This window comes from Nuphar pumila, chromosome 14 (assembly GCF_984573655.1).
Source record: "Nuphar pumila chromosome 14, dmNupPumi1.hap1.1, whole genome shotgun sequence".
Lineage (NCBI taxonomy): Eukaryota > Viridiplantae > Streptophyta > Magnoliopsida > Nymphaeales > Nymphaeaceae > Nuphar > Nuphar pumila.
In genome coordinates, this window is record NC_143262.1 from 91,526,530 (window position 1) to 91,552,229 (window position 25,700).

At 37.9% G+C, this 25,700-nt stretch overlaps 1 protein-coding gene across 3 annotated transcripts in view; it reads left to right on the plus strand.

Moving 5' to 3' along the window:
* The first annotated feature begins 12,569 nt into the window (after window positions 1-12,569).
* LOC149817415 (CLP protease regulatory subunit CLPX1, mitochondrial-like) overlaps window positions 12,570-25,700 on the plus strand; it is a 64,187-nt gene continuing 51,056 nt past the window's right edge. For all 3 annotated transcript variants that reach the window (XM_089988077.1, XM_089988079.1, XM_089988078.1), the window contains exons 1-4: window positions 12,570-13,465; window positions 14,999-15,060; window positions 15,293-15,393; window positions 15,628-15,711. In XM_089988077.1, coding sequence (XP_089844203.1) covers window positions 12,608-13,465; window positions 14,999-15,060; window positions 15,293-15,393; window positions 15,628-15,711 — 1,105 coding nt within the window. In that variant the 5' untranslated portion in view covers window positions 12,570-12,607. The remainder of the gene's footprint in view (window positions 13,466-14,998; window positions 15,061-15,292; window positions 15,394-15,627; window positions 15,712-25,700) is intronic.

The window sequence follows — 25,700 nt, forward strand, 5'->3', positions numbered from 1 at the left end:
TATCATAAAAATTGATACTAGAAAACACATAATATCTTACAAATTGATATACAACAATTGAGCATAATATATTACAAATCGATACGGCAATTCAACATAATAGCTTATAAATTGATATTAACAAACAAAACCATATCTCACAAATCAACACTAGAAAGCACATAATATCTTATAAATTGATATACAATAATTCAACATAATATATTACAAATCGGTATACGACAATTCTGCATAATATCTTATAAATCGATATATGGCAATTCAGCATAATATATTACAAATCGATAGTATCAACCAAAACAATATCTCACAAATCGACACTATAAAACATATAATATCTTATAAATCGATATACGACAATTCAACATAATATATTACAAATCGATATTAACAAACAAAATAATATCTCACAAAAATCGATATAATATCTTATAAATTTATAGTAGACATGGTGTTAGGAAGCAATATCTGCAAATCGATGATAAAATATCGTTAAAAATTAAGTGGAAAATTCCTATTAATAGCTTAGAGATCGATATTAAGAATAAGCATATAAATCGATATTAAGAATCGATTTGTAATATATTATGCAATATTATATCCATTTGTAAGATGTGTCGATTTGCAAGATATTTGTATTATGATTTTGAAACATGTGCCTGCGGAATTTACATTATTGCAATTTGCGCGCTTGAGGTGGCAATTTGCGTATTCAAAACATGTGTGCCAGTTGCATAATTTTGGTTTATAGATCAATGTGAATTTTATACAGTCTTATAAAATTTGTATACACGGTCTATAAAATCTGTTATAAATGTTTGTACACAAAAAAATTCTCATGTTTGGGAAATTGAATGTTGAACCAAAAATTGTTCTCTCTCTCTCTCATCAGTAGACCGTAACCCTCTTCACGTTATCCTTGAGAACAGGTAGACGTTTAAAACGACTTTCTCTTACTCCTGGGGGCCTTGCGTTCTTTATTGCTTTCTAGGTAATCTTGCAGTCTGGGGTTTTGTATCTTTTGCAATTAGAAAATCCATCAGTTTTTTGCATAGTTCTGTGCGGAATCCAAGTATATCATCCTGAAAAAAAAAAACCGAAAGTTAGACCAATATAGAAACCCTTACACCAATAATATAGGATAATAAAATATGTTTAAGTATACAACATACAACGGTGAATTCTGGTTCTCGTCCATAGTATATTGCTTCAATATACTTTATTATAAAGATGCCACAATCGATGTCATTATTTTGTAAAGGAGCATTCTCTATGACGTGAAGCCTCCACGGGCCAATGACGACACCCAACATGTCTCTAAAAAATCTAACTTGTGGTTTATACAAAAGCAAGTAAATTCTGAACCGCGGTACAAGATACAGTAATCTTATTGATAAAAACTTACCAAATGCACAATGTCACGGTCTACACCCATATTATAGTCAAAGGAGTTGTATAATCATATTTTTTGTTTTCGTATATCCAACATGTATAAGACCCAATGCTTTTTCGATTGCCACAATGTAGGAATTAATATTTGTAAATTGATTATAAAATATCTTACAAAATCGATATGAAAATGCATATTGATAGCATAAAAATTGATGTTAAGAATCAATATATAAATCGATATTAAGAATCAAAACAATATCTTAAATCGATGTTAAGAATCAACATAGAAATCGATATTAAGAATCAGAATAATATTTTAAATCGATATAGAAATTCCTATTGTTAGCTTAAAAATATATAGTAAGAATCAACATGGAAATCAATATTAAGAATCAAAATAATATCTTAAATTGATATTAAAAATCAACATAGAAATTGATATTAAGATTCAGAACAATATCTTAAATCGATTTGAAAATTTGTATTGATATTTAGAATCAAAATAATATCTTAAATCGATATTAAGAATCACAACAACATTTTAAATCAATATGGAAATTCCTATTGATGTCTTAAAAATTGATATTTAGAATCAAAATAATATCTTAAGTTGATATTAAGAATCAAAATAATATCTTAAATCGATATTAAGAATCAACATATAAATCAATATTAAGAACTAAAACAATATCTTAAATCGATATTAGGAATCAACATAGAAATCGATATTAAGAATCAGGACAATATCTTAAATCGATATAAAAATTCTTATTGATAGCTTAAAAATAGATATTAAGAATCAGCATAAAAATCAATATTAAGAATCAAAACAATATCCTAAAATGATTTGGAAATTCTTATTGATATCTTAAAAATCAATATTTAGAATCAGCATAGAAATCGATATTAAGAATCAAAATAATATCTTAAATCGATATGCAAATTCCTATTGATAGCTTAAAAATCGATATTAAGAATCAAAACAAGATCTTAAATAGATTTAACATCTTACAAATCAATATGGTCACAAACCTTTTTACTTGACCAAAAGTCTACCATTTGGTCATCGTTACCCCAGTATTGTAGTCCGTCTAGAAATCCAACCGCGTATGGCATTCAACAGACGATACTCTGTTGAACGAAATAGTAATAATAGTAAGTTTAAAACATGAAAATACATTAGTAAATCAAAAAAGAAAATAAACATATAAGATAACCGATATACCATAAAATAAGGGGTGACGATGCAGACCGACATGGTTGTTCCCTTGCTTTGAATATACATGATGAAATTGTGTATATTCTGTTTACAACAAATATGCACTTGTTAATACACATACCCATGGCATACGTAAATGTATAACTGATAGTAGTTTCATACGTACAAAATTACTGATAGTGTTTCCTTCTGCAAATTTATCTCACATCTGATCGATGTTCTCTTCGAGCACTTTGCTGAGTTTTTTGGCACCTTGTTTTGTAGATGTTGCACTGAAATTAGCTGAATATTCAGTAAACGAATTGTAGCATTATATTCAGTAAACAAACTATAAACAACATAAAAAAGATGAAGCAGGTTAAAGGAATCGAAGGTACCCTTTTTTATGGACGTTCGACTAAATCACAACGTCCTTCTTCGGCATCGATACAACTTTTGCGATGGAGGAGTGTAAAGGAAATGTCAGTTTTTCTATTCGGTGCTCACGAACCAGGTAGGAAAAGCTCTAGTTCTTCATTAAATGAAACGTCACATGTTCCATGCTCTTAAAGGAAACATCTTGTGTTTCTTGCAGAACACACTACTGAAGTTATGTGATGCTTCATTCATTTATACGTCTTCACATCATTTCACGTCCCGCCCATTTTCAAAAATCATGCCCAAAGAATATAATAAATAAATAAATTACATTGTGCATTAATTAAAAGATGTTGTTTCATTTGCTAGTATCATCGAAACGACGTTAGTACGTGTAAATGAATGACACATCGTATAACATCAGCAGTGTGTCAGATGACGTTTCCCTAAACTCTAGACCCTAAACTAATGTTATGTGACATTCATTGCTCTTAAAGGAAAGGTTATAAATAATAAACCCTAAACCAGTAATCGTTTAACGATTAAGCAAACCTAAGTATAAATCACGGTAACTTCATAATCGTTATACCTAGTAATCGATATACTGAGTAATCACTATTACAGGAATCACTATACATAATAAACTCAAAACTAGTAATCGCTATACGATTTAGCAAACATAAGTATAAATCATTGTAACTTCATAATCACTATACCTATTAATCGCTATACTAAGTAATCGCTATCACAGGAAATGCTATAAATAATAAACCCTAAACCAGTAATCGCTATATGATTTAGCAAACGTAAGTACAAATCATGGTAACTTTATAATCGCTATTACAGGAATCACTATACATAATAAACTCAAAACTAGTAATCGTTATATGATTTAGCAAACGTAAGTATAAATCGTGGTAACTTCATAATCACTATACCTATTAATCGCTATAAATAATAAACCATAAACTAGTAATCGCTAGACGATTTAGCAAACGTAAGTACAAATCATGGTAACTTCATAATCGCTATACATAGTAATCGCTATACAGAGTAATCGCTATCACAAGAACTGTGTTACATAATAAACCCTAAGCCAGTATTGCTATATGATTTAGCAAACATAAGTACAAATCATGGTAACTTCATAAATCATTGTTGCTTCAAACATACAAATCGCTGCTTCGAACGTTCAAATGGTTGTAGAAATTGTACCCTACATAGTACATATCATTGTAACGTTTGGAATACATAAGTAAAGGAAACTTGTACGATTTTCCAAACTTAAGTTTATGTAGTCTTGTCGATTTTTCAGTGGCACTTCTGTATTACACTTATTAATGAAAGAATTGTATAATTACAACAATGAATGATAGAATTACAACATAGAATTATTGGGATACACAAATCACATAATATGTTTATTCACTAGCACTTGACGACTCAGATGAACATACAAATCGTCTCTTTCTTTGTCTTGGTGGAGTCTCTTTATTCGGTGGCCTCTTTGTTTCATTGATCTTATTAAACCCACTGGTAATCATCTCAACCAATGACCCAATTTATCTCTCTAAATTCTGCACGTCCTTTCGTAACTTCTTATTCTCCCTCTCCAACATCGCTAACCTTTTGTCGAACGATACCTTCTCCTTTGGGAGTTGTGTTTGCTCCTTATCATGTACTGCAACAGAGGGAATTGTAGTATCCGCCAAAAGGACACGATGGGCGTTACGTCTATGTTGGAATATGACATGCTCAGGTACAAGAGTGATCTTACTTTCAGGTTGCTTCTCCTCAATCTATCGATTTCGATGCATGGGTTGCCAATATTGTTTGAAATAGTTGGGGTTATATTGTTATTTTTTATAATCATATGGTATGTCACAAACACCTCCTTTGTTCCAACTATCTAATTGTTTCCTAAAGCATTCATGCAAATTCACGTTTCTGGACCCACCACTATCCATCTTCCTTCTCAATACCACCGACACTTTTGGTATCGGCTATCCCAAGCTAGCTTGTAGGAGTACTTGACTACCATGCTGCAACTCGGCTTCACATTTGCTAAAGAGCCAAATATCACAGACAGATAGTCTCGCAGCCACAACAACAACCTCTTTGTCCTTGTCCTTCCCATCTCCTTACGGTCTTCACACAACCTGTACAATCGAGATTGTGATTAAGATATAGATATAATTATTCATGCAAAATGATGAATGTGATAACGATTTGTACCAAGAAAGACAAAATCCTAAAGCGATGATTGCTTAAGAATGCTAAACATTATAATGATTTACGCTAATAAAAGTTAGATGCAAATGTGATAACGATTTATACTAAGGAAGACAAAATCCTAAAGCGATGATTACTTCATAATACTAAACATTACAATAATTTACGCTAATGAAAGTTAGATGCAAATACGATAGTGATTTCTAGTAAGAAAGACAAAATCATAAAGCGATGATTACTTAAGAATGCTAAACATTATAATAATTTACGCTAATGAAAGTTAGATGCTAAGGAGATAACGATTTGTACTAAGGAAGACAAAATTCTAATGTGATGATTACTTAAGAATGCGAAACATTACAATGATTTTAAACCATTTATCTCATTTAATTGCAGACCATCTAAAATGAACTGAGCATTTTTCTTCTTGACATTTATTGTAGCCCATTGACCGATCTTGAGAAAACCACAAACCGCAGAGCTACATTGAGGATGCAAGGAGATAATATGCTTTCACATTCAGGTCTACAAAAACAATATATTAGTAAGACTACAACCTTCAACGAGCTTGGTCTACAAGTACTAAATATGTAATAAACAAATACCTAAACAAATGACCAAAACCCCCAACGGTTTTTGTACCCTTACTCGCACCATAAAGTTGACTGTACAAGTGTGCGAGTATAACAACACTCCATGTCGAATTATCGACTTCATCTAAGTCTTCCAGGAACTGCAGCCACAAGTAACTTATTCTCGAAGCAGAATAATCGGAAAATAAAGTAAGTCCAAAACAATAAAGAAGGAAGCCACGCAACTCTTGGTCAGCCGCTTCACATGCACATGCAGCAGACCGACCTTCTCATTTATTACAGAAAAAATGAACTTTCATCCATGCGAAATTGCTTCCATCAGAAATACACTCACGCCATTCCTTCATCAATATTCCTAGAAGGGTCGTGCAATTGTCCCGTGGGTTATAGTTTGAATCCTGTGTTAGGACAACACTTTCATGACACTTAAGACCCGTAATTCGTGTCACATCTTTTAGGGTCATGGTAATCTCAAAACCCCCAAACTGGAATGTATTTGTCTTATTGTTCCACTTATTGACCAGGTGGGTCACGGTGTTCCAGCAATTTTCAAAATATTGTTGGTCCACAAGGTCGCCGAAGTGCATCTTTCGTAATTGGTCTTTCTGATATTCACTCAGCTTTCTGTACCACGACAGAACTATAGGCCACTGACACCGACCTTTCAACTTTTCACCTACTGCTCTGCTTTTCTTCTGACCTGTTGTAACATAAAATATCAAATCACAATTAATCCCATTATATATAGTAATCGCTATACATAATGATACCTATCACAGTAAATTGTGGCCGACTGGAGCGATTTGTGTATCAAATCACTCTTAACAAACATCATTTCATTTGCTCGTATCATTGCTATACGATTTAGCAAACTTAAGTATAAATCGTGGTAACCTCATAATCGCTATACATAGTATTCGCTATCATAGTAATCGTTGTCATAGTAATCACTATCATAGTAATTGTTATCATAGTAATCGCTATCACAGTAATCGTTATATAGAGTAATCACTATACATAGTAATTGTTATACAAAGTAATCGCTATCGCAGTAATCACTATATAGAGTAATCGCTATACATAATAATCGCTATACATAGTTTTCACTATCACAGTAATCGCTATACAGAGTAATCGTTATTCATAGTAATAACTATACATAGTAATCGCTATACATAATAATACCTAAAACAATACATCACAATATACAATAGCGATTAATGTACCTTGGTCACACTTTTCTTCTCTTCATCCGCTCCCTTCCTCTGCTTTTGTACTTCTTCCTTCATTCGCGTCCATCATCTACTTTTTTCTTTCTCTTTCCTTCTCTTCCTCTTCATGCTTCTTCTTTTTTTTTTTCTTCTCTTTCTTGTCCTCCTTCTCCTTCTTTTGTCTTTTCTTCTCTTTCTCGTCCTCATTTTCTTTTCTTTGCCTTTCCTTCTCTTCCTCGTCCTCCTTCTCCTTTCTATGCATTTTCTTCTCTTCCCCGTTCTCCTTCTCCTTCCTTTGTCTTTCCTTCTCTTTCTCGTCCTTCTTCTCCTTTCTTTGCCTTTCCTTCTCTTCCTTATCATTAATCTGCTTCATTTGTCTTTCCTCTTCTTTCTTCTTTAATTGTCTTTGCTTCTCTTCTTCCTCCTCCTCTTTTTTCAATTGTCTTTGTTTTTCTTCCTCCTCCTCCGTCTTCTTCTTCAATTGCCTTCGCTTCTCTTCCTCCTTCTCCTTATTCTTCCTTTGCTTTTTCCTCTCCTCCTTCTTTTCCTTATTCTTCCTTTGCTTTTCTCTCTCCTCATTCTCCTCCTTTTGCCTTCGATTCTCTTCCTCCTTCTCCTTATTCTTCCTTTGCTTTTTCCTATCCTCTTCCTCCTTATTTTGCCTTGATTTCCTTTGCTTTTTTCATTATCCTCCTCCTTCCTTTGCTTTTGCTTCTCTTCGTCATCCTTCTTCTTCTTTTTCATCTTTACTTCTTCCTCATCATTCTTTGTTGGATTATCATCTTTAGTATCTGATGGATTAGGCTTCGCTCTATACTTTACCAGTAATTGCTTCCTTTCTTTATCATTCTCAATTGTCATTATTTTGTAGTACGCTTCTAATTGCTTATATAAAGCATATTGTTCGATGATTTCGTGAAGAGTCATCTCCTCTAACGTCAAAGTGTTTCTTCTCTTACGAATGTAAGTCATTGGTAACCTGCACAACACAAAAACATCGTTGTAAGATTTAGTAAACCTAAGTACAAATCATGGTAACTTCAGAAATCATAAAAATACATGGTTACACGAAACTCACCGAGACGACAAAGGGTGCTCCGACGAAAACAGACAACACTAACATTTTTTATGAAACGTTTAGGGGGAAATATTGTGAGGAGCTCATTTTATAGTTGAGGAGTTTAATGCTTATGGGACCCACCAAAGATTTTATAATAAAATAACATATACCTTTAAGCGTTTTACGTTTTAGGCGATTTACACAATGACATCTTTGTCGGCCACAACGATTTGCCTTTGTTACGAAAATATTGTCATAGTATAACACAAATTGATGATTAAATGTCATACAAATCGATATAAAATTCATGTTGATAGCTTATAAATCGATATACACAATCAGCATACAAGTCAAGGGTTTAGGGTTTAGGTTTAGGTTTAGGTTTAGGGTTAGGGTTTAAGTTTAAGGTTTAGGGTTTACAGTTGAGTTTTAGGGTTAGGATTAGGGTTAGGATTAGGGTTAGGGTTAGGGTTAAGGTTAGGATTTAGGTTTAGGGTTTAGAGTTTAGGGTTTAGGTTTAGTTTAGAGTTTAGGGTTAAAAGCTTTAGGGTTTATGGTTAGGGTTTAGGGTTTAGGGTTTAAGGTTTAAGGATTAGGGTTTAGTAATATATTAAGGGTTTATAGTTTAGTAATATATTAAGGGTTTAGGGTTTAGCGTTAGGGTTTAGTAAGATATTAGGGGTTTAGGGTTTAGGGTTAGGGTTTAGTAAGATATTAAGGGTTTAGGTTTAGGGTTTAGAGGTTTAGGGTTTAGGGTTAGGGTTTAGTAAGATATTAAGGGTTTAGGGTATAGGGTTAGGTATAGTAATATATTATGCGATATTTGTACCGATTTATAAAATATTAAGTGCTTTCTATTATCGATTTGTTAGATATTTGTAGTATGTAATTGAAACATGTGCGTGAGGAATTTACATTATAGCAACATGAGATGACCATTTACGTGTTCAAATCCTTGCTCATTTAGCAATTTCTATGAAAATCACTTCAAAGCGTCGTACCTATAATTAAATAGCTGTCACGTGAATTGCTATCGTCAACAAGCATAAATCTTTATTGCATCAAACGTATAAATTGTTCCTGCTTTAAACATTCAAATAGTTGCTTCAAACGTATAAATCGATATAGAAATCACACCCTTCATAAGTACATATCATTGTAACGTTTGAGCTTCAACAGTAAACATCGTTGTACGATTTAGCAAACTTGAGTACAAATTTTGGTAACTTTATAAATCATAAATTGTTATTGCATTAAATGTATAAATCGTTGTTGCTTTAAATGTATAAATCATAAATCATAAGTCGCCTCAATGATTTGTCTTTGTTATGAAAATATGTGTCATTCATTTATAAAAAAATATTGTTTCACATCCCGCTCGTTGTAAAAAATCAATATGCCTTGTGAGACCTGAATTCAGGTTGACGATTTATGCGATTTACGCAAAGACGTCTATGTCGGCCACAACGATTTGCCTTTGTATATAAAATATTGAAATAGTATAACGCAAATCATGGTTGTAGTAGCATACTATCGATTTGCGAGATATTATTTTATTTGTTAATATCAATTTATAAGCTATTATGCTGAATTTTCGTATCGATTTATAATATATTATGCGATATATATATCGATTTATAACATATTATGTGTTTGCTAGTGTCAATTTGTAAGATATTTATATTATGATATTGAAATGTGTGTGTATGGCATTTACATTGTTGCGCAATTGCGGTGGCGATTTGCGTATTCAAATCATTGTTCGTTTAGCGATTAAAATTGAAATCGCTTCACAACGTTGTAGTTGTCATTAAATCGCTGTCACGTGAATTGCTATCGTCAATACACATATACGATAAGTCATTTCTTTTATTGGCACGGTAAATAACAACTCGATGCATAGTATAGTGCGATGCAACTGACGATCATGACATATAACATGAAGGATGATGTGCATGTAGATTTAATTTTGCATGGTCGACAGGAAGAAATCCTTTTGCCTCATAAGTGCGCATAGTTTTCATTCTCCTCCTTCTTTTGCTTTTTCTTCTCTTCGTCGTCCTTCTTCTTCTTCGTCTTTAGTTCTTCCTCATCTTTCTTCGTTTGCTTTTCATCTTTAATATTTGATGGATTAGGCTCCACATAATAAATATCCAACAATTTGTTCATGTCTTTTTCATTCTCAATGTTCATTATATTTTGGTACTTTACATAACCCTCATATATATCGGATTGGCGAATGATTTCTCCAAGGGTCATCTCTTTTAACGACGAAAGCTTTCTTATCTTACGAATTGTAGTCATTGCTAACCTGCACAACACATAAATTTAACTGCCTCCCCAAGTATATATTATTATAAATTATCACATTCGTTACACAATCACCAACATTACAAGTTGTCGCAATATTTGGCTTCATAAGTAAACATCGTAGTACGATTTAGCAAAATTAAGTACAAATCAAGGTAACTTTATAATTACACATCGCTATTGTATCAAACGTATAAATCGTTGTTGCTTCAAACATACAAATCATTGTACAAATCACACCCTTCATAAGTACATATCGTTGTAAATCGTAAATGTATAAATCATGAATCATAAATCGCTATTGCTTCAAACATATAAATCGTTGTTGTATCGAACAAATTGCTACTGCATTAAATGTATAAATCATTGTTAAATTCAAACTTACAAATCATTGTAGAAATTTAGCCTTCATAAGTACATATCGTTGTAATGTTTGGTCTTCATAAGAACAAATCGTGCTAACTGTTTTTCGATGCCCAGAAGGTGGATAGATACAAATCGATTTGTTTCAGTATGAAAATAGGTGTTATTTAGCATGAATAGTACAACCACTTGTAAGATTTAGCATTCAGATTTACAAATCGATTTGTTTATATAATGAATCCTTACACAAAACTCACCGAAAGGACACAAGTTTTGCTAATCTTACAGTGGAGGAGAAACACCTAGAAGGTAGATGCAGCCGATGGTGGCAACGGTGCTCCGACTATGCTCTGACGCCAATAGACGACAAAAAGGGGTGCTCCGACGGTAGCAGATGACGGCAAATGGTGCTCCCACGACAGCAGACGATGTCAAAGGCTGCGTCGTCAAAAGGAGCTCTTGTTACAACAGATGGTGTGTCGTCAAAGGGTGATCGAGAACATTTAGGGCGACATATTGCGAGGAGCACATGTTAAAGCATAAGAGTTTACTCTTTAGGGCGAAAATGATGATGATTTTAACTTTTTCTGGCGGAAGGATATTTTTGTTTTTTACTCAAAATGTTGTTTTATGACGATAATGGCGGGAAAGGGTACTTAAGTCTTTGCAAACGCATCAGACTCCGATGCTAATTGATGCCGACACACACAGGGAAACGAGCCCCACGTGCTTACATACATGGCGCTCATTCAAACCCGAGAACAAGCACCGGGGGAACATATAACTTGCTTCGAAACCCGACCGATATTACTAACGGGCCTGAGGTCTGACCTGCTCACAGTTGCTTTAAGAAGGGAATAAGTGATTGACCGGGTCATATGAACATGATCCGGGAACAATAATGTCTTGTTTATACAAAGCCTGTCTAATCCATTAATTCGCCATCGATCCCGAGTTACAAGCGGCCTCCACCATGTCCCTGTCATAAAATTACGTGAGGATGAAGTGGGGAGAGAAACTATCGAAACCACGAATTTTAGATGAAAGGTCGTGGGTCCATACCATACAGTTTGCTCAGCAACTCGAGGGTACTTTTCTTCTTCCCCTACGAGGGAAAAACGGGTCATAATCGTCATAGTCTTGGGTGGTTCATAGACTCGGTCGGGCTTTCTAGCGTCTGAACGGGTCGGGTATCTGACTCTTCACGGTACGCTCAAAATTACAAGCACTAAGGTTCGGCTTATAACCAGTCGAGAAAATAAAATCACAAACCCAACCTACGTAATTTAGAGGGCGTTTAAAATATAATTTTGGCATAAAAAGTATAAAGAAAAACCACTCATATTATTTGGGTCGGTTGAATAACTAGCAAAAATCATAGCCCACGTGTTGCTTGGCTCGGGTTACTGGATCAGATACTCGAGACAAACCCGACCTACAGGAGCCTGGACGATTGGTTGGAGCTCGAGACTGATCACCAGACGATTCGGATCGTGCGCGAGACGCTTTAACCGATTCATATACACTACATGCATCAGAGTACGATTGAGTGGACTGGTGGTGGAAGACACGACACGAGTGACGTCAAGAATCTCCAATATTGGTAGTGGGGACCAACGGGGTGTCCGCTTGTGTGGCAGGAGCAGTTAGTGGCTTATGTTGGGACGTTGCAAGATCGAACCCAAATGGTATGGTTGTATAACTGGTAGGGGTCTGCTTAGCCCCAGTTTTGTCCGTCGAAAAAAAAAATATTGGCAGTGGGGTCTGCTTAGCCCCAGCTTTGTCCCTATCCTTTTTATCTTATAAATACAGAAGAAGAAGAAGAAGGAAGAAAAATTGGAATCCCGCTCTTCCCGTGCCTAACCATACCATGTCTGGTTTCCTCCGATGGAGAAGGCTGAGAGATACCACGAAATCGTTCCAATTCGTGGCCGTGTCCCTGACGAGGCCCAGAACGCACCAGTCATCGTCCTCCTCTTCTGCTTACTCGTATGAATTGCCTCCCTACCTCCTCTTCTGCCGGCAGTCGCAGAGGTGCCACGTGTCCACCAGGCTGAATTACCTGCACATAGGGTCGTACCGGCGGAAGGAGGCGTCGCTGGGTTTGCAGCAGGAGCGCAGCAAGTGGGACGGCAGCAGGATCACGGCCGAGACCAGCTGCCCGCGATGCTCCAAGCAGATGGACGTCCTCTTCCACAACCGGGATCGGGGTTACCAGGCCGTCAATCTCTGCCCCAATTGCAAGACCGCCTACTACTTCCGCCCCTTCAAGTTGGTTCCTCTCCAGGGGAGCTTCATCGAAATCGGGAGGGTCAGAGGCAAGGATCCTGAAAGGAAGCGGGATCCCAATCCCGATCCCGACTCGACCTCTGCGGCGTCCGCTGGTACCAGGGAGGAAGATGGAGAGGATAAGGTGGACGACGAGTACAGGAAGAAGCTGAGGATCTCCTTCTGGGAGTCTTTCAGATCCTTCAGTGGAGATCCACCGGAAAATTGGCAGCCCCCCGGCAACGGTATCGCTGTCCAGATGCCACCGGGCCCTCCTTTCCCTCCGGGAGTCAATGTGGTGCGGGCACCTGGGAACGGCGGTGGAGGCGGCACGTCCGGCGGATCGCTCGGATCAAAGGATGGGTGGGGCGGCTCGAATTTGGGGAAGGATCTGCCCACGCCAAAGGAGATCTGTAAGGATCTCGACAAGTTTGTGATTGGCCAGGAGCGTGCCAAAAAGGTGAGGTCTTTATGCGTTGTTGGCTTTCTATGATCTCTCTTGCTGTCAAAGATGATTAATTTTGATCTGACAACGGACACTTCATGCCTGATGAGTTTACTCTACATCGACTACCTCGGTGTTGTGTAAATCGCTATTGACTTTTTCATCGTTTTGCCTTGCTTTTTCATTGGAAAAATAGAAACAAGCAATGCTGTAAAAGTTGTTCATCCATGCATAGTCGCAATTGCGGATATTTGCAGGTCTATAAGAATGTGGATGTACAACTGTATAGATATGAAACACTTGCACGAGCATACGTATGTGGAAGCGTTAACATATTCGTGTTTGCTTCTTTCAAAAAATACATATTAATTTTTTCATGAAAATGCACACAAGTACAAAGACTTGGACGAGCATATGTGTGAAATGCACAAAAGCACTTGCACGAGCATATGCATTTTGAAGCATGACATGTTCATGTTCACATGAAAATGCACATAAGTACACGGCATGAGGAAATGCTATGTCTTTTCTTGGGAAAAAACAGAACATAAACTACATTCATGCTGTATGAACACACATCTCATATAATTTAGGCTTGAAGGGGGAAGGTGCAGTTTGTGCAGGTATGGAACTTGTCACTGATTTCATCAATAGTGTTAGCATTACACTGAGCTAGGTTTCCGGCACAATCAAATTTTTGTTATTCCTTCTGATTTGTAGAATTAAAAGCCAATGAAATGGACATTCAGCTTTTATATATGGTGCATGTGCAGACCACGGAAATAAGGAATGCTTGTTCCTTTGTGATACCAATGCTTATCCTTTCTTAGTTTTATGTGGAACATGGATTTTGTATTTGATGTTTTCACAAAGCAATATTCTTGAATCCATGGAATGGACTTATTGTTCCATGTGCCAAGTGAACAATTAATTGGACTTCATTTTTGCTGTTCATTAATTATTAATGTTTGATAACATCATGTTGGATATGTAAGTCCCAATGAGTGCTTTTGATGACTGGGTTCACCTTTTGTTAGTTTAAAACTTTAAATCTATGTCACATATGTCCGTGATAAATTGATTTTATTGCAGCATATTGGTTGAAAGTTAAATAAGTGTAAAAAACAAAAAATGCAATATTCAATTTGTCACTTTTCGTTTTAATTATATGACAATTTTAATGTGAACATATCAAGTTTCTTTCACTTTTCATTTTCCTTTTTCTGCAAGTTTTTAGTTGGTTTTAACTTTTTCTTAATTCACCATGTACCAAAGAAAAAAGAAAATCTAATATATTCTCGCAGAGAATATCCCAAGAATGAGATGTGTGACACTGGTTTAACTAGTAGATCTCGTATCATTGGCTATTAGCATCTCTCATGTTTAGGCATCTCTTAGTATAGCTTTTGACCTATCTTTATATTATCGATACTATGTTACTATCTCGCATATGACATGCTTACAGTTATGGCGTAAATGCTTCTTGAGAGCATCTTAATGCTGGAAAGGCAAATAGGTGTAGATGACACTTCTCTTCCTTGTGAACAGGTGCTTTCGGTGGCTGTCTATAATCACTATAAGAGGATATACCATTCGTCATTGCAGAAAGGGTTAGTGAAACTATCCCACCTTCAATTCACATGATTCAAACAATTCATATTGCTGAAAGGGTTGATCAGTTGCTTTATTTCTCTATTGAGACTCATTGATTTTTTAATGCTTTTGTTCCTTGAAATGCAAAAAATCAGTACCTGTTCATGTGTGCATAAATATGCGCCACATTATCTATTGGTTCCTTCATCCAGCCTCTGATATATATGAATTATGAATTTGTAATCCTAGTGGGGGAATAGATTCTGCAAATCCTGATGCTGAAGTTGATGATTCTGATTCAGTGGAGCTTGAGAAAAGCAACGTACTTTTGATGGGTCCCACAGGATCAGGTACCATGCATTCTTGTCTTATATAAAAGGCTAAAGTTTATTTTTATTTCTTATTTTGTTGTACTGGATGAGGGAAATATTTTTCCTTAACTTCGTGACAATCCATATTACATTTGCTTGAATATTGCTTGATGCTGGTTATTTTCATTGTGGATTAACTGTTTATTTATTTTTTTGGTGATGTTAATGCTAGTTGGCTTGTCTTACATGCTGTCATATTTGTTTTGAGGACAGGGAAGACATTGCTGGCAAAAACATTGGCCAGATTTGTAAATGTGCCCTTTGTTATTGCAGATGCAACAACATTAACACAGGCAAGTCTGCGTCTGTTTATTTTTTTTCTTTTTTGAAGAAGAGACCACATTTATTTTAATTTGTTTACTCAAGTATCTTCTTACTGATCATTGAAATGTGTTTTAGACATAAGAATATTCTATGTTCGAACTGCCCTTAGTCTTATGTTCTTATTCTTTTAGATAGTGTCATCCTCTTTGTAGAGGTCATTCTAATATTTCTTGCTCACGTGATGTCTCGGACTCTGAGCTATATTCTTGAGGCATTGGGAATTCTACCACTTTTACCCTGTACATTAGCCATCTTTCACAAACAGATTTCCTTTTGTTTTACTTTTTCTTGATAGAAAAGGAAAAAATAACTATCTTTGTTTTTTTTGTCGAGAATAACTTACCATCATTTTTCATGAATACATTTCTTGGGTTGACTTGTTCTATGTGGGTATAGTTTGTGTAACGCCCCAAAATTTCAGACTTAACTTTTAGGGAAATTTTGAAAACCATGTAATCATTCTTTTATCAGAGTTTTAAATAGTAATTTAGCGAAAAATGGTATTTTTGAAATAACAAGTCAACGGACCATAGATACATTACTTGCGAAACCTTTACTGTACACAACGGATTTGAAAACTCCGGACATTCAAAACCAAATAGATTAAAATGAAATGCAGTTTTAATAATTTAGAGTTAATACAAAAGAGGAATTTTCTAGGAAACCTTTATGCAAAATTCTAGAAATGTCCTCAGGAGTGAAACGTCAGAAAAAAGTCTCATCTTGATACCATCACGTCATCATGCCATCTTTTGTCGTACTGACCTAATCATCACCTGTACCTATAAGATGTGTCAGTTTCATGAAAATTTGGTAGGTACACAAGTGTGACAATAGAGAATAAATCTGGCATATGCATTTAATTTATACAATATACGCAATTCAACAAGAAATGTGAACATATCTAGCTTATGCATTTAATTCAAACGTGATACACAATTCAACAAGTAATGTGAACATATCTAGTATATGCATTTAATTCAAACATGATACTCAATTCAACAAGTAATGTGAACATATCTAGCACGTGCATTTAATTCAAACATGATACTCAATTCAACAAGTAATGTGAACATATCTAGCACGTGCATTTAATTCAAACATGATACTCAATTCAACAAGTAATGTGAACATGCATAGCTTTATTTCAATATTAGCTGGCCTGCGGGTATGCACATGCGCGAATCGTAGAAACAACTGAGACTAATCCGAGGATTTATTATGTCATGCATTTTGTATACCCTGAGTAGCTAGCTGAGTCCGTTCCTAAAGGGACGGCCAATGACCGAGAGATAATTTTTCAAAGGCCACTCGTTCAAGGGATGCATCCAACTTCTTCTGAAGTTTATGAGATCTACCACCTAAGATAATTTTTGGTAGTTTCATTCTCTAACTTCGATGACTGGGGACATCGAGTCATTTGCCCTAGGGGCGGTTGTTAACAACTTGTCCATCGGAGTTTTTGTACCATCATCTCATCCTCTCCCTTGATGGAAAACAACGGGGTGAATCGGTGCATCAGATTTTATTTAACTGAAGACCCATTCTGCATGCTCTGGTATTTCAAACCAACTCGAACATCTTGCCTATGAAGGCAAATCATCACCATTTATGTGATTTCTATTTCATCATTGTGTCGTTGCACGTTGCGAGGTTACCATAAACCTCTCATCTAATCATCGTAGTACTAGCATGTCATGCATGCCTGAAAGTATCGCTACGATGCGAGGGGTATAGGTTTCTTAGAAAGAAACCCCAACTTTAATGTGTTGTGAAAGAAATGATGCAATAAATATTTAGTTTGACTTGACATGCTCTGTTTTTTCAAACCAACTCGAGCATCTTGCCTGTGAAGGCGAATCATCACCATGTAAATGATTTTCATAATACGTCATTCGCACGCTTCGAGATTACATGAACCTCTCATCCAATCATTGTAGTAAAAACATATTGTACCTGTCTAAAAGTATGACTATGATGAGAGGGGTATGGGTTTCTCAAAAGAAAACCCAACTTAATGTTTCGCAAAGACATGATGTAATTAAATAACTTATTTTGACATGTTTAGTCTTTTGAAACAGAAGTACAACTTGCATGATATAAGATCGCCACGAATCTGAAACACTTCTTTCAAATGCGTCAACTTGGGGAAACTTAGTTGTTATTTCACAACTTACAAGGTTTTCAAACTTTGCTTTGCAAGACTGCGTGTTCAAGAAGCTGGATCCGTGAAGGGAATCCGCCTCTTAATAACATACACAAACTCACATCTTTTCAAAAAGAGCGAAAATAGTATATTATTTTGCGCGTTCTGCGAGGTTGTATTTATGTAATCACATTTATCAACATGCAAGCTTGTGCACATAGCGCGACAACAAAGAAAAGACAGAAAACAGTAAATGCGAAAGAAAAAAGCCTGTGCACTAAAGCGCGATGGCAAAGTAAAGACATAAAGTAATAAATGCGAAAGTAAAAGCATGTGCACTAAAGCACGACGACAAAGTAAAGACAAAAAACAGTAAATGACAAAGGATAATGATCGAAAAACTGCGCCCTTAAGTTAAAAGCATGTATATATATATATATTTGTCATTTTTTCTATTTTAGTGTTAATTGTTTAATTTAGTTGGTTTTTTGTCCTTTGCTCAACTTTCTCCTATCTCGGAGAGTCTCGGGATTGCTGACGTCTCTGAGTGTAGGTGACAAAAGGCTTGGGCCTCGGGGCGCGAGCGGGATCCGTTGCGCGAGCTGCGAACAATAAAAAGTCAAAGAGTGATTTTCTAAAAAAAAATGTCGACTAGTGCGAGGGAGGGGACACAGTTCGTGCCCTGCCCTGTCGGCCTGATGATAGAGGGAGGGGTAGGGGGTCGTGCCCCTGCCTGCCAACCTGACAGAGAAAAGAAAAAGGGGCAGGGGCGCAACTCCTGCCCGTCGTTCTGCAAAAAGAAGAGGAAGGGGCGCAACCCCTGCCCGTTGTACTGACAGAAAGAGAGGAAGGGGCATGGTCACTCAGATAGAAGGGGCAAAGGAACAACCCCTGCTTGCCTTCCTAACAGAAGGAAAGGAAGGGGCAGGGGGCGCAGCCCCTGCCTGCCAGCTTGACAAGACAAAGAGGCGGCAGGGGCCGCTCCCTTGCCCACCAACTTGACAACAGAAGAGGCAGCAGGGGCCACGCCCCTGCCCACCAGCTTGACAACAGAAGAGGCGGCAGGGGCCGCGCCGCTACCCACCGTCCTAGCAAGAGAAGAGGCGGCAGGGGCTGCGCCCTTGCCCAACAGCCGGAAAGAGGAGGCGGCAGGGGCGTTGCCCCTGCCAGCCAGCGTAGAAAAACCCAGGTGATGGCAAGAGGGCATGCCCTCCTGCCGACTGATCTAAGGAAAAACGAGAAAGAGAAGAGGGAGGGGGCAGCGCCCCTCCCTGCGAACTGGGACAAAGGGAGAACAGGGAGGGGGCGGTGCCCCTCCCTGCGTACCGAAGAGGCAAAGGAGACAGGGAAGGGGTGCAACCCCTTCCCCGACATTAGAGAGCAGAAGGAAGGGGCACAACTCCCTTCACTGCCATTGGAGAGAAGAGGGAAGGGGTGCAACCCCTTCCCCATCGTCAGAGAGAGAGAGAGAGAGAGAGAGAGAGAGAGAGAGAGAGAGAGAGAGAGAGAGAGAGAGATGCGTACCTCTGCAGGGGGTCCGACTAGGAAGGAGATGGACGCGAAATGAGAGGAAAAAAAAAACGGGGCCATCGGTGCTAGGTGGCTCCCGCGTCGGGCTTCGACGAGGGGGTGGCTGCCAGTGAGACACGGAGAGAACGAGCGGCGAGAGTGAGAACTCAGGGGGTCTCATAGGGGGAGAGGTGGCCAGACGGAGGTCCTCGGCATTGGGTGGCCGAAAAAAGGGGGAGCGAGCGGGGAGAGACGAAGCAACGCAAGGGGAGAGGGTTTCCCCTTTTTCGTAAAAGGGAAACCCACCCCCTGCCTGTTTAAATAAAAACAAGGGGGGTGTTGGACCCAGATCCGAGTTGGATCCAAAACACTTTTTTTTTTCGGGTTTTTACATCCTACCCCCCTTAAAAGAATTTCATCTTTGAAATTACCTTTAGAGGTTATATGCAAAAATCATAGTCTAAGTTAATCGATGTTAAGGAGGATGCACACATGTGTATTTGATCTCCAAACATATAAGTTTTTTAAAGCGATCAGGACAACTCATAATGAGTTTCTGAGAGAAGTTTTGAGCCAATTACTTGGTTGAACAAAATATATGCGCGATTTCATTGATAAACTTTTGTCCTGACAAAAATTTGTACTGAAATACAAAAAGTCTTAACCTAAGACTATTAAAGTGTCTATTCACTATTTTCTACTTGATCTGTCATGGTGGCATAAACACGGACAGACACTTCTCTTTGTGGTTGCTGTTGAGGTTGTTGTTATTGTTGCTGTTGACCTTCAACTGTGGTTCGTCTCTGCCAATCTGCTGCTTTCTTGCGACAATTTCGAACGTAATGTCCCATCTTCCCGCAGTATAGAAAGCCTTCAATGTCTCGAGGGCATGGCTATCTATGATAAACATAGTCGCAGTTCGGGCATAACTAGTTTGACAGTTGTTGTGGCTCATTTCCTCTAGCTTGTTTTTGTTTTTTTAATGGAGATCTTTGTATTTTATCATTATCAGGTCGTCGTTTGTTGCCCTCACTATTTCTGACAAACTCTTTATTTTAAATAACCTTAACTTGCTTCCATTTCTCAAGGCCTTGCGTGACCAACTGTCTTTTGTCGTGACTTTACTTAAGGTGTCATTCTTTCACAGAATGACCCACCCTTCCACAGAAGACAAACATAACCTCATATCAAGATCTAAAGTCAATAAGGATTTGATTATCTAATCTGAGTTCAATATATAATCATGATGCAACATAAAAGCCAAAACTATAGATTCATAACTGGCTATATTAATCAACTCAGAAGATAATCATAACTCATCATAACACTTCATTTAAAAAAATTTATAAGATCCACGCCAGATCACCTGGTCTGGGAAATGTACAACTTCACAAGGGGTTACCGCTCTAGATGGTCTACCTCGTCTTGGCCAATGCACTTCCTCATAGGAATATACCGTCTTTGCGGCTACTCGCTCTTGAACAATGTACTTCTTTACATAGACTGACCGATCTAGTCGGATTACCTGATCTGGTCATACACACCCTCACTGAGAATCCTTTGAGAATAATTCCTTGACATGTACCATATCCGGTGAAAACTATTGTGATACATGCATCAATACAATTGACCACTCTTAGGGTCGATAGTCACCAATACGAGGACAAACATGTATACAATCAATATGCATCACATCATACATCACTTAAGATGACACTTAAATCATAAAATCACACATTTAACCAATAAGGTTTCATGAACCATAGTTTACTATTGAACTTAAACATTTATCGCATGCATTCATAATTTCATGTTACGTGACATTTAAATCATATCATACAAAAGCATATTATCGTATGCATCATATGATCGTCACAAGGAACATTGCATTTTGTAAATTGAACCTCGAATCATGCGTAAACAAAGCATGAGTCCCATGCATGCATACGTGAACATACACATTTCATAATACAAAGCAACTAAATCTCAACATATGTAACTTCTACGTAATTCGAGTTATGTACATAGGATTCAGGTTATATATGCATCTAAGACATTCAGATCATTGTATCATTTTCATATGCATTCATAATTTTTATAGACAATAAGTAAAATCACATTTGACCATTCTAGAGTGAAACACACATACATACCTCTAGGTAATTCAGTTAGATATTTCTGATACACATCAATAATGATACATAGGTGTGATATATTCAAATCAGACAATCATTTACAATAAAACTATGTAGGCATGATGTATCATTCACCTAATAAGTCAAAACTAGTCATTTGTAGGCGTGATGTGTCATTCACCTATACGCTAACATAAGCATCACAATCATAAGGATCTCGGGGGTACATTTGTCTCGAGAGAGTTTGATGGTATACCATCCGGTTGTCACGTCGTCTTAGGTTGGTGCTTTCGCAAGCCAACCCATCCACCTTATAATTCAGCTTTTGGACCATCGATTGGAGTTGTTTAATTGTTGCGGTCAATGCACCTATTGACTCGATCATTTCATTGTATGACATCTAAACCAAAACATATTTCTTTAATCAGAATAGATACGAAACAATTTAATCAATAAATACTTACAATGCGATACAGATGATCAAGAATTATTGTTTTCTCTGTCGCTCTTATACCAAGTTGTAACGCTCCAAAATCTCGGACTTGTAACTTTTTAGGAAAATTTTGAAAACCATGTAATCATTCTTTTATCAGAGTTTTAAATAGTAATTTAGCGAAAAATTGTATTTTTAAAATAACAAGTCAACAAACCATAGATACATTACTTGCAAAACCTTTACCGTACACAACGGATTTGAAAACTCCTTACATTCAAAACCAAATAGATTAAAATGAAATGCAGTTTTAATAATTTAGAGTTAATACAAAAGAGGAATTTTCAAGGAAACCCTTATGCAAAATTATAGAAATGTCCTCAGGAGTGAAACGTCAGAAAAAAGTCTTATCTTGATACCATCACGTCATCATGCCATCTTTTGTCGTACTGACCTAAACATCACCTGTACCCATAAGACGGGTCAGTTTCATGAAAAACTGGTAGGTGCACAAGTGTGACAATAGAGAATAAATCTGGCATATGCATTTAATTCATACAAGATACGCAATTCAACAAAAAATGTGAACATATCTAGCTTATGCATTTAATACAAACGTGATACACCATTCAACAAGTAATGTGAATATATTTAGTATATGCATTTAATTCAAACATGATACTCAATTCAACAAGTAATGTGAACATATCTAGCACGTGCATTTAATTCAAACATGATACTCAATTCAACAAATAATGTGAACATGCATAACTTTGTTTCGATATTAGCTGGTCTGCGGGTATGCACAGGCGCGAATCATAGAAACAACTGAGACTAATCCGAGGGTTTATTATACCATGCATTTTTTATACCCCGGGTAGCTAGCTGAGTTCGTTCCTAAATGGACGGCCAATGACCGAGAGATAATTTTTCAAAGGCCACTCGTTCAAGGGATGCATCCAGCTTCTGCAGAAGTCTATGAGATCTACCACCTAGGATAATTTTTGGTAGTTTCATCCTCTAACTTTGATGACTGGGGACATCTAGTCATTTGCCCTAGGGGCGGTTGTTAACAACCTGTCCATCGGAGTTTTTGTACCATCATCCTATCCTCTCCTTTTACGGAAAACAACGGGGCGAATGGGTGTGTCAGGTTTTATTTAACTAAAGACTCATTCTGCATGCTCTGGTATTTCAAATCAACTAAGCATCTTGCTTGTGAAGGCGAATCATCACCATTTATGTGATTTCCATTTCATCATTGTGTCTTTGCACATTACGATGTTATCATAAACCTCTCATCCAATCATCGTAGTACTAACATGCCGTGCATGTCTGAAAGTACCCCTACGATGAGAGGGGTATAGGTTTCTTAGAAAGAAGCCCCAGCTTTAATGTATTCTGAAAAAAATGATGCAATAAATATTTAGTTTGACTTGACATGCTCTGGTCTTTCAAACCAACCCGAGCATCTTGCCTGTGAAGGCGAATCATCACCATGTAAATGATTTTCACAACGTGCCATTCACATGCTTCGATGTTACACGAACTTCTCATCCAATCATCGTAGTAAAAACATACTATACCTGTCTAAAAGTACGACTACGATGAGAGGGGTACGGGTTTCTCAAAAGAAAACCCAACTCAATGTTTCGCAAAGACATGATCTAATCAAATAACTTATTTTGACATGTTTAGTCTTTTAAAACAGAAGTACAACTTGCATGATATAAGATCGCCATGGATCTGAATCACTTCTCTCAAATGCCCTGACTTGGGGAAACTTAGTTGCTATTTCGCAACTTACAAGGTTTTCAAACTTTGCTTTGCAAGATTGCGTGTTCGAGAAGCTGGATTCATGCAAGGAATCCCCCTCTTAAGAATATATGCAAACTCGTGTCTTTTCAAAAATAGCGAAAAAAGTATATGCTCTTGCGCGTCCCGCGATGTTGCATTTATGTAATCACATTTATCAACATGCAAGCCTGTGCATATAGCGCGACGGTATAGAAAAGACAAAAAACGGTAAATGCGAAAGTAAAAAGCCTGTGCACTAAAGTGCGGTGGCAAAGAAAAAACATAAAGTAGTAAATGCGAAAGCAAAAGCCTTTGCACTAAAGCCCGACGACAAAGTAAAGACAGAAAGCAGTAAATACGAAAGCAAAAGCCTATGCACTAAAGCGCGGTGGCAAAGTAAAGACAAAAATCAGTAAATACGAAAGTAAAAGCCTGTGCACTAAAGCGCGGCGGCAAAGTAAAGACAGAAAGCAGTAAATGACAGAAAGGAAAGGACAAGGATCAAAAAACTGCGTCATTGAGTTAAAAGCGTGTGTGTGTGTGTGTGTATATATATATATATATATATATATATATATATATATATATATATATATATTTGTTAATTGCTTAATTTAGTTCGTCCATTATCCTTTGCGCAACTTTTCCCTACCTTGGGAAGTGTCAGGATTGCTGACGTCTCCGGGTGTAGGTGACAAAAGGCTCAGGCCTCGTGGTGCGAGCGGGATCCGTTGCGTGAGTTGCGTATAATAAAAAGTCAAAGAGTGATTTCTCCCAAAAAAAAATGTTGACTAACGCGAGGGAGGGGACAAGATTCGTGTCCTGCCCTGCTTGCCCAATGATAGAGGGAGGGAGCAGGGAGCCGTGTCCCTACCTGCCGACCTAACAGAGAAAAGAAAAAGGGGCAGAGGCGCAACCTCTGTTCGTTGTACTGATTGAAAGAGAGGAAGGGGCAGGGGCGCAGCCCTTGCCCGTCGCCCAGACAGAAGGGGCAAGGGCACAACCCCTGCATGCCTTCCTAACAGAAGGAAAGGAAGGGGCAAGGGGCGCAGCCCCTGCCCGCTAGCTTGACAAGACAAGGATGCGGCATGGGCCGGTCCTCTGCCCACCAGCTTGACAACAGAAGAGGCGGCAGGGGCCGCGCCCCTGCCCACCGGCCGAAAAGAGGAGGCGGCAGGGGCGTTTCCCCAACCAGCCAGCCAGGAAAAATCCAGGTGACAGCAGGAGGGCATGCCCTCCTGCTGGCCGATCTGAGGAAAAACGAGAAAGAGAAGAGGGTGGGGGTAGAACCCCTCCTTGCGAACTAGGACAAAGGGAGAACAGGGAGGAGGTTGTGCCCCTTCCCCGACGTCGTAGAGCAAGGGGAAGGGGCGCAGCCACCTTCCCTGCCATTGGCGTCGTCAGAGAGAGAGAGAGAGAGAGAGAGAGAGAGAGAGAGAGAGAGAGAGAGAGAGAGAGAGAGACGTACCTCTGCAGGGTGTCCGATGAGGAAAGAGAGGGACGCGAAATGAGAGGAAAAAAAAAAAAGCGGGGCCACCGACATTGAGTGGCTCCGTGGGGGGGGGGGGGAGAGAATTAGCGGCGAGAGTTAGAACTCGGGGGGTCTCGCAGGGGGAGAGGTGGCCGGATGGGGGTCACCGGCGTCGGGTGGTCAGAAAAAAGGGGAGCGAGCGGGGAGAGAGAGAGAGAGAGAGAGCAGCGCAGGGGGAGAGGGTTTTCCCTTTTTCGTAAAGGAGAAACCCACCCCCTGCGTGTTTAAATAAAAACACGGGGGGTGGGGGTGTTGGACCCGGATCTGGATTGGATCCGGTCGGATCCAACCTGGATCCAATTTTTTTTTTCAGGTTTTTACAGTTTGCATCATAAACACTGAGAACCTTTCTTCTTCTAGATAATATTTTCCTTACCTTCGTTTGCATGAGTCTCTATGTAAAAAGATGCA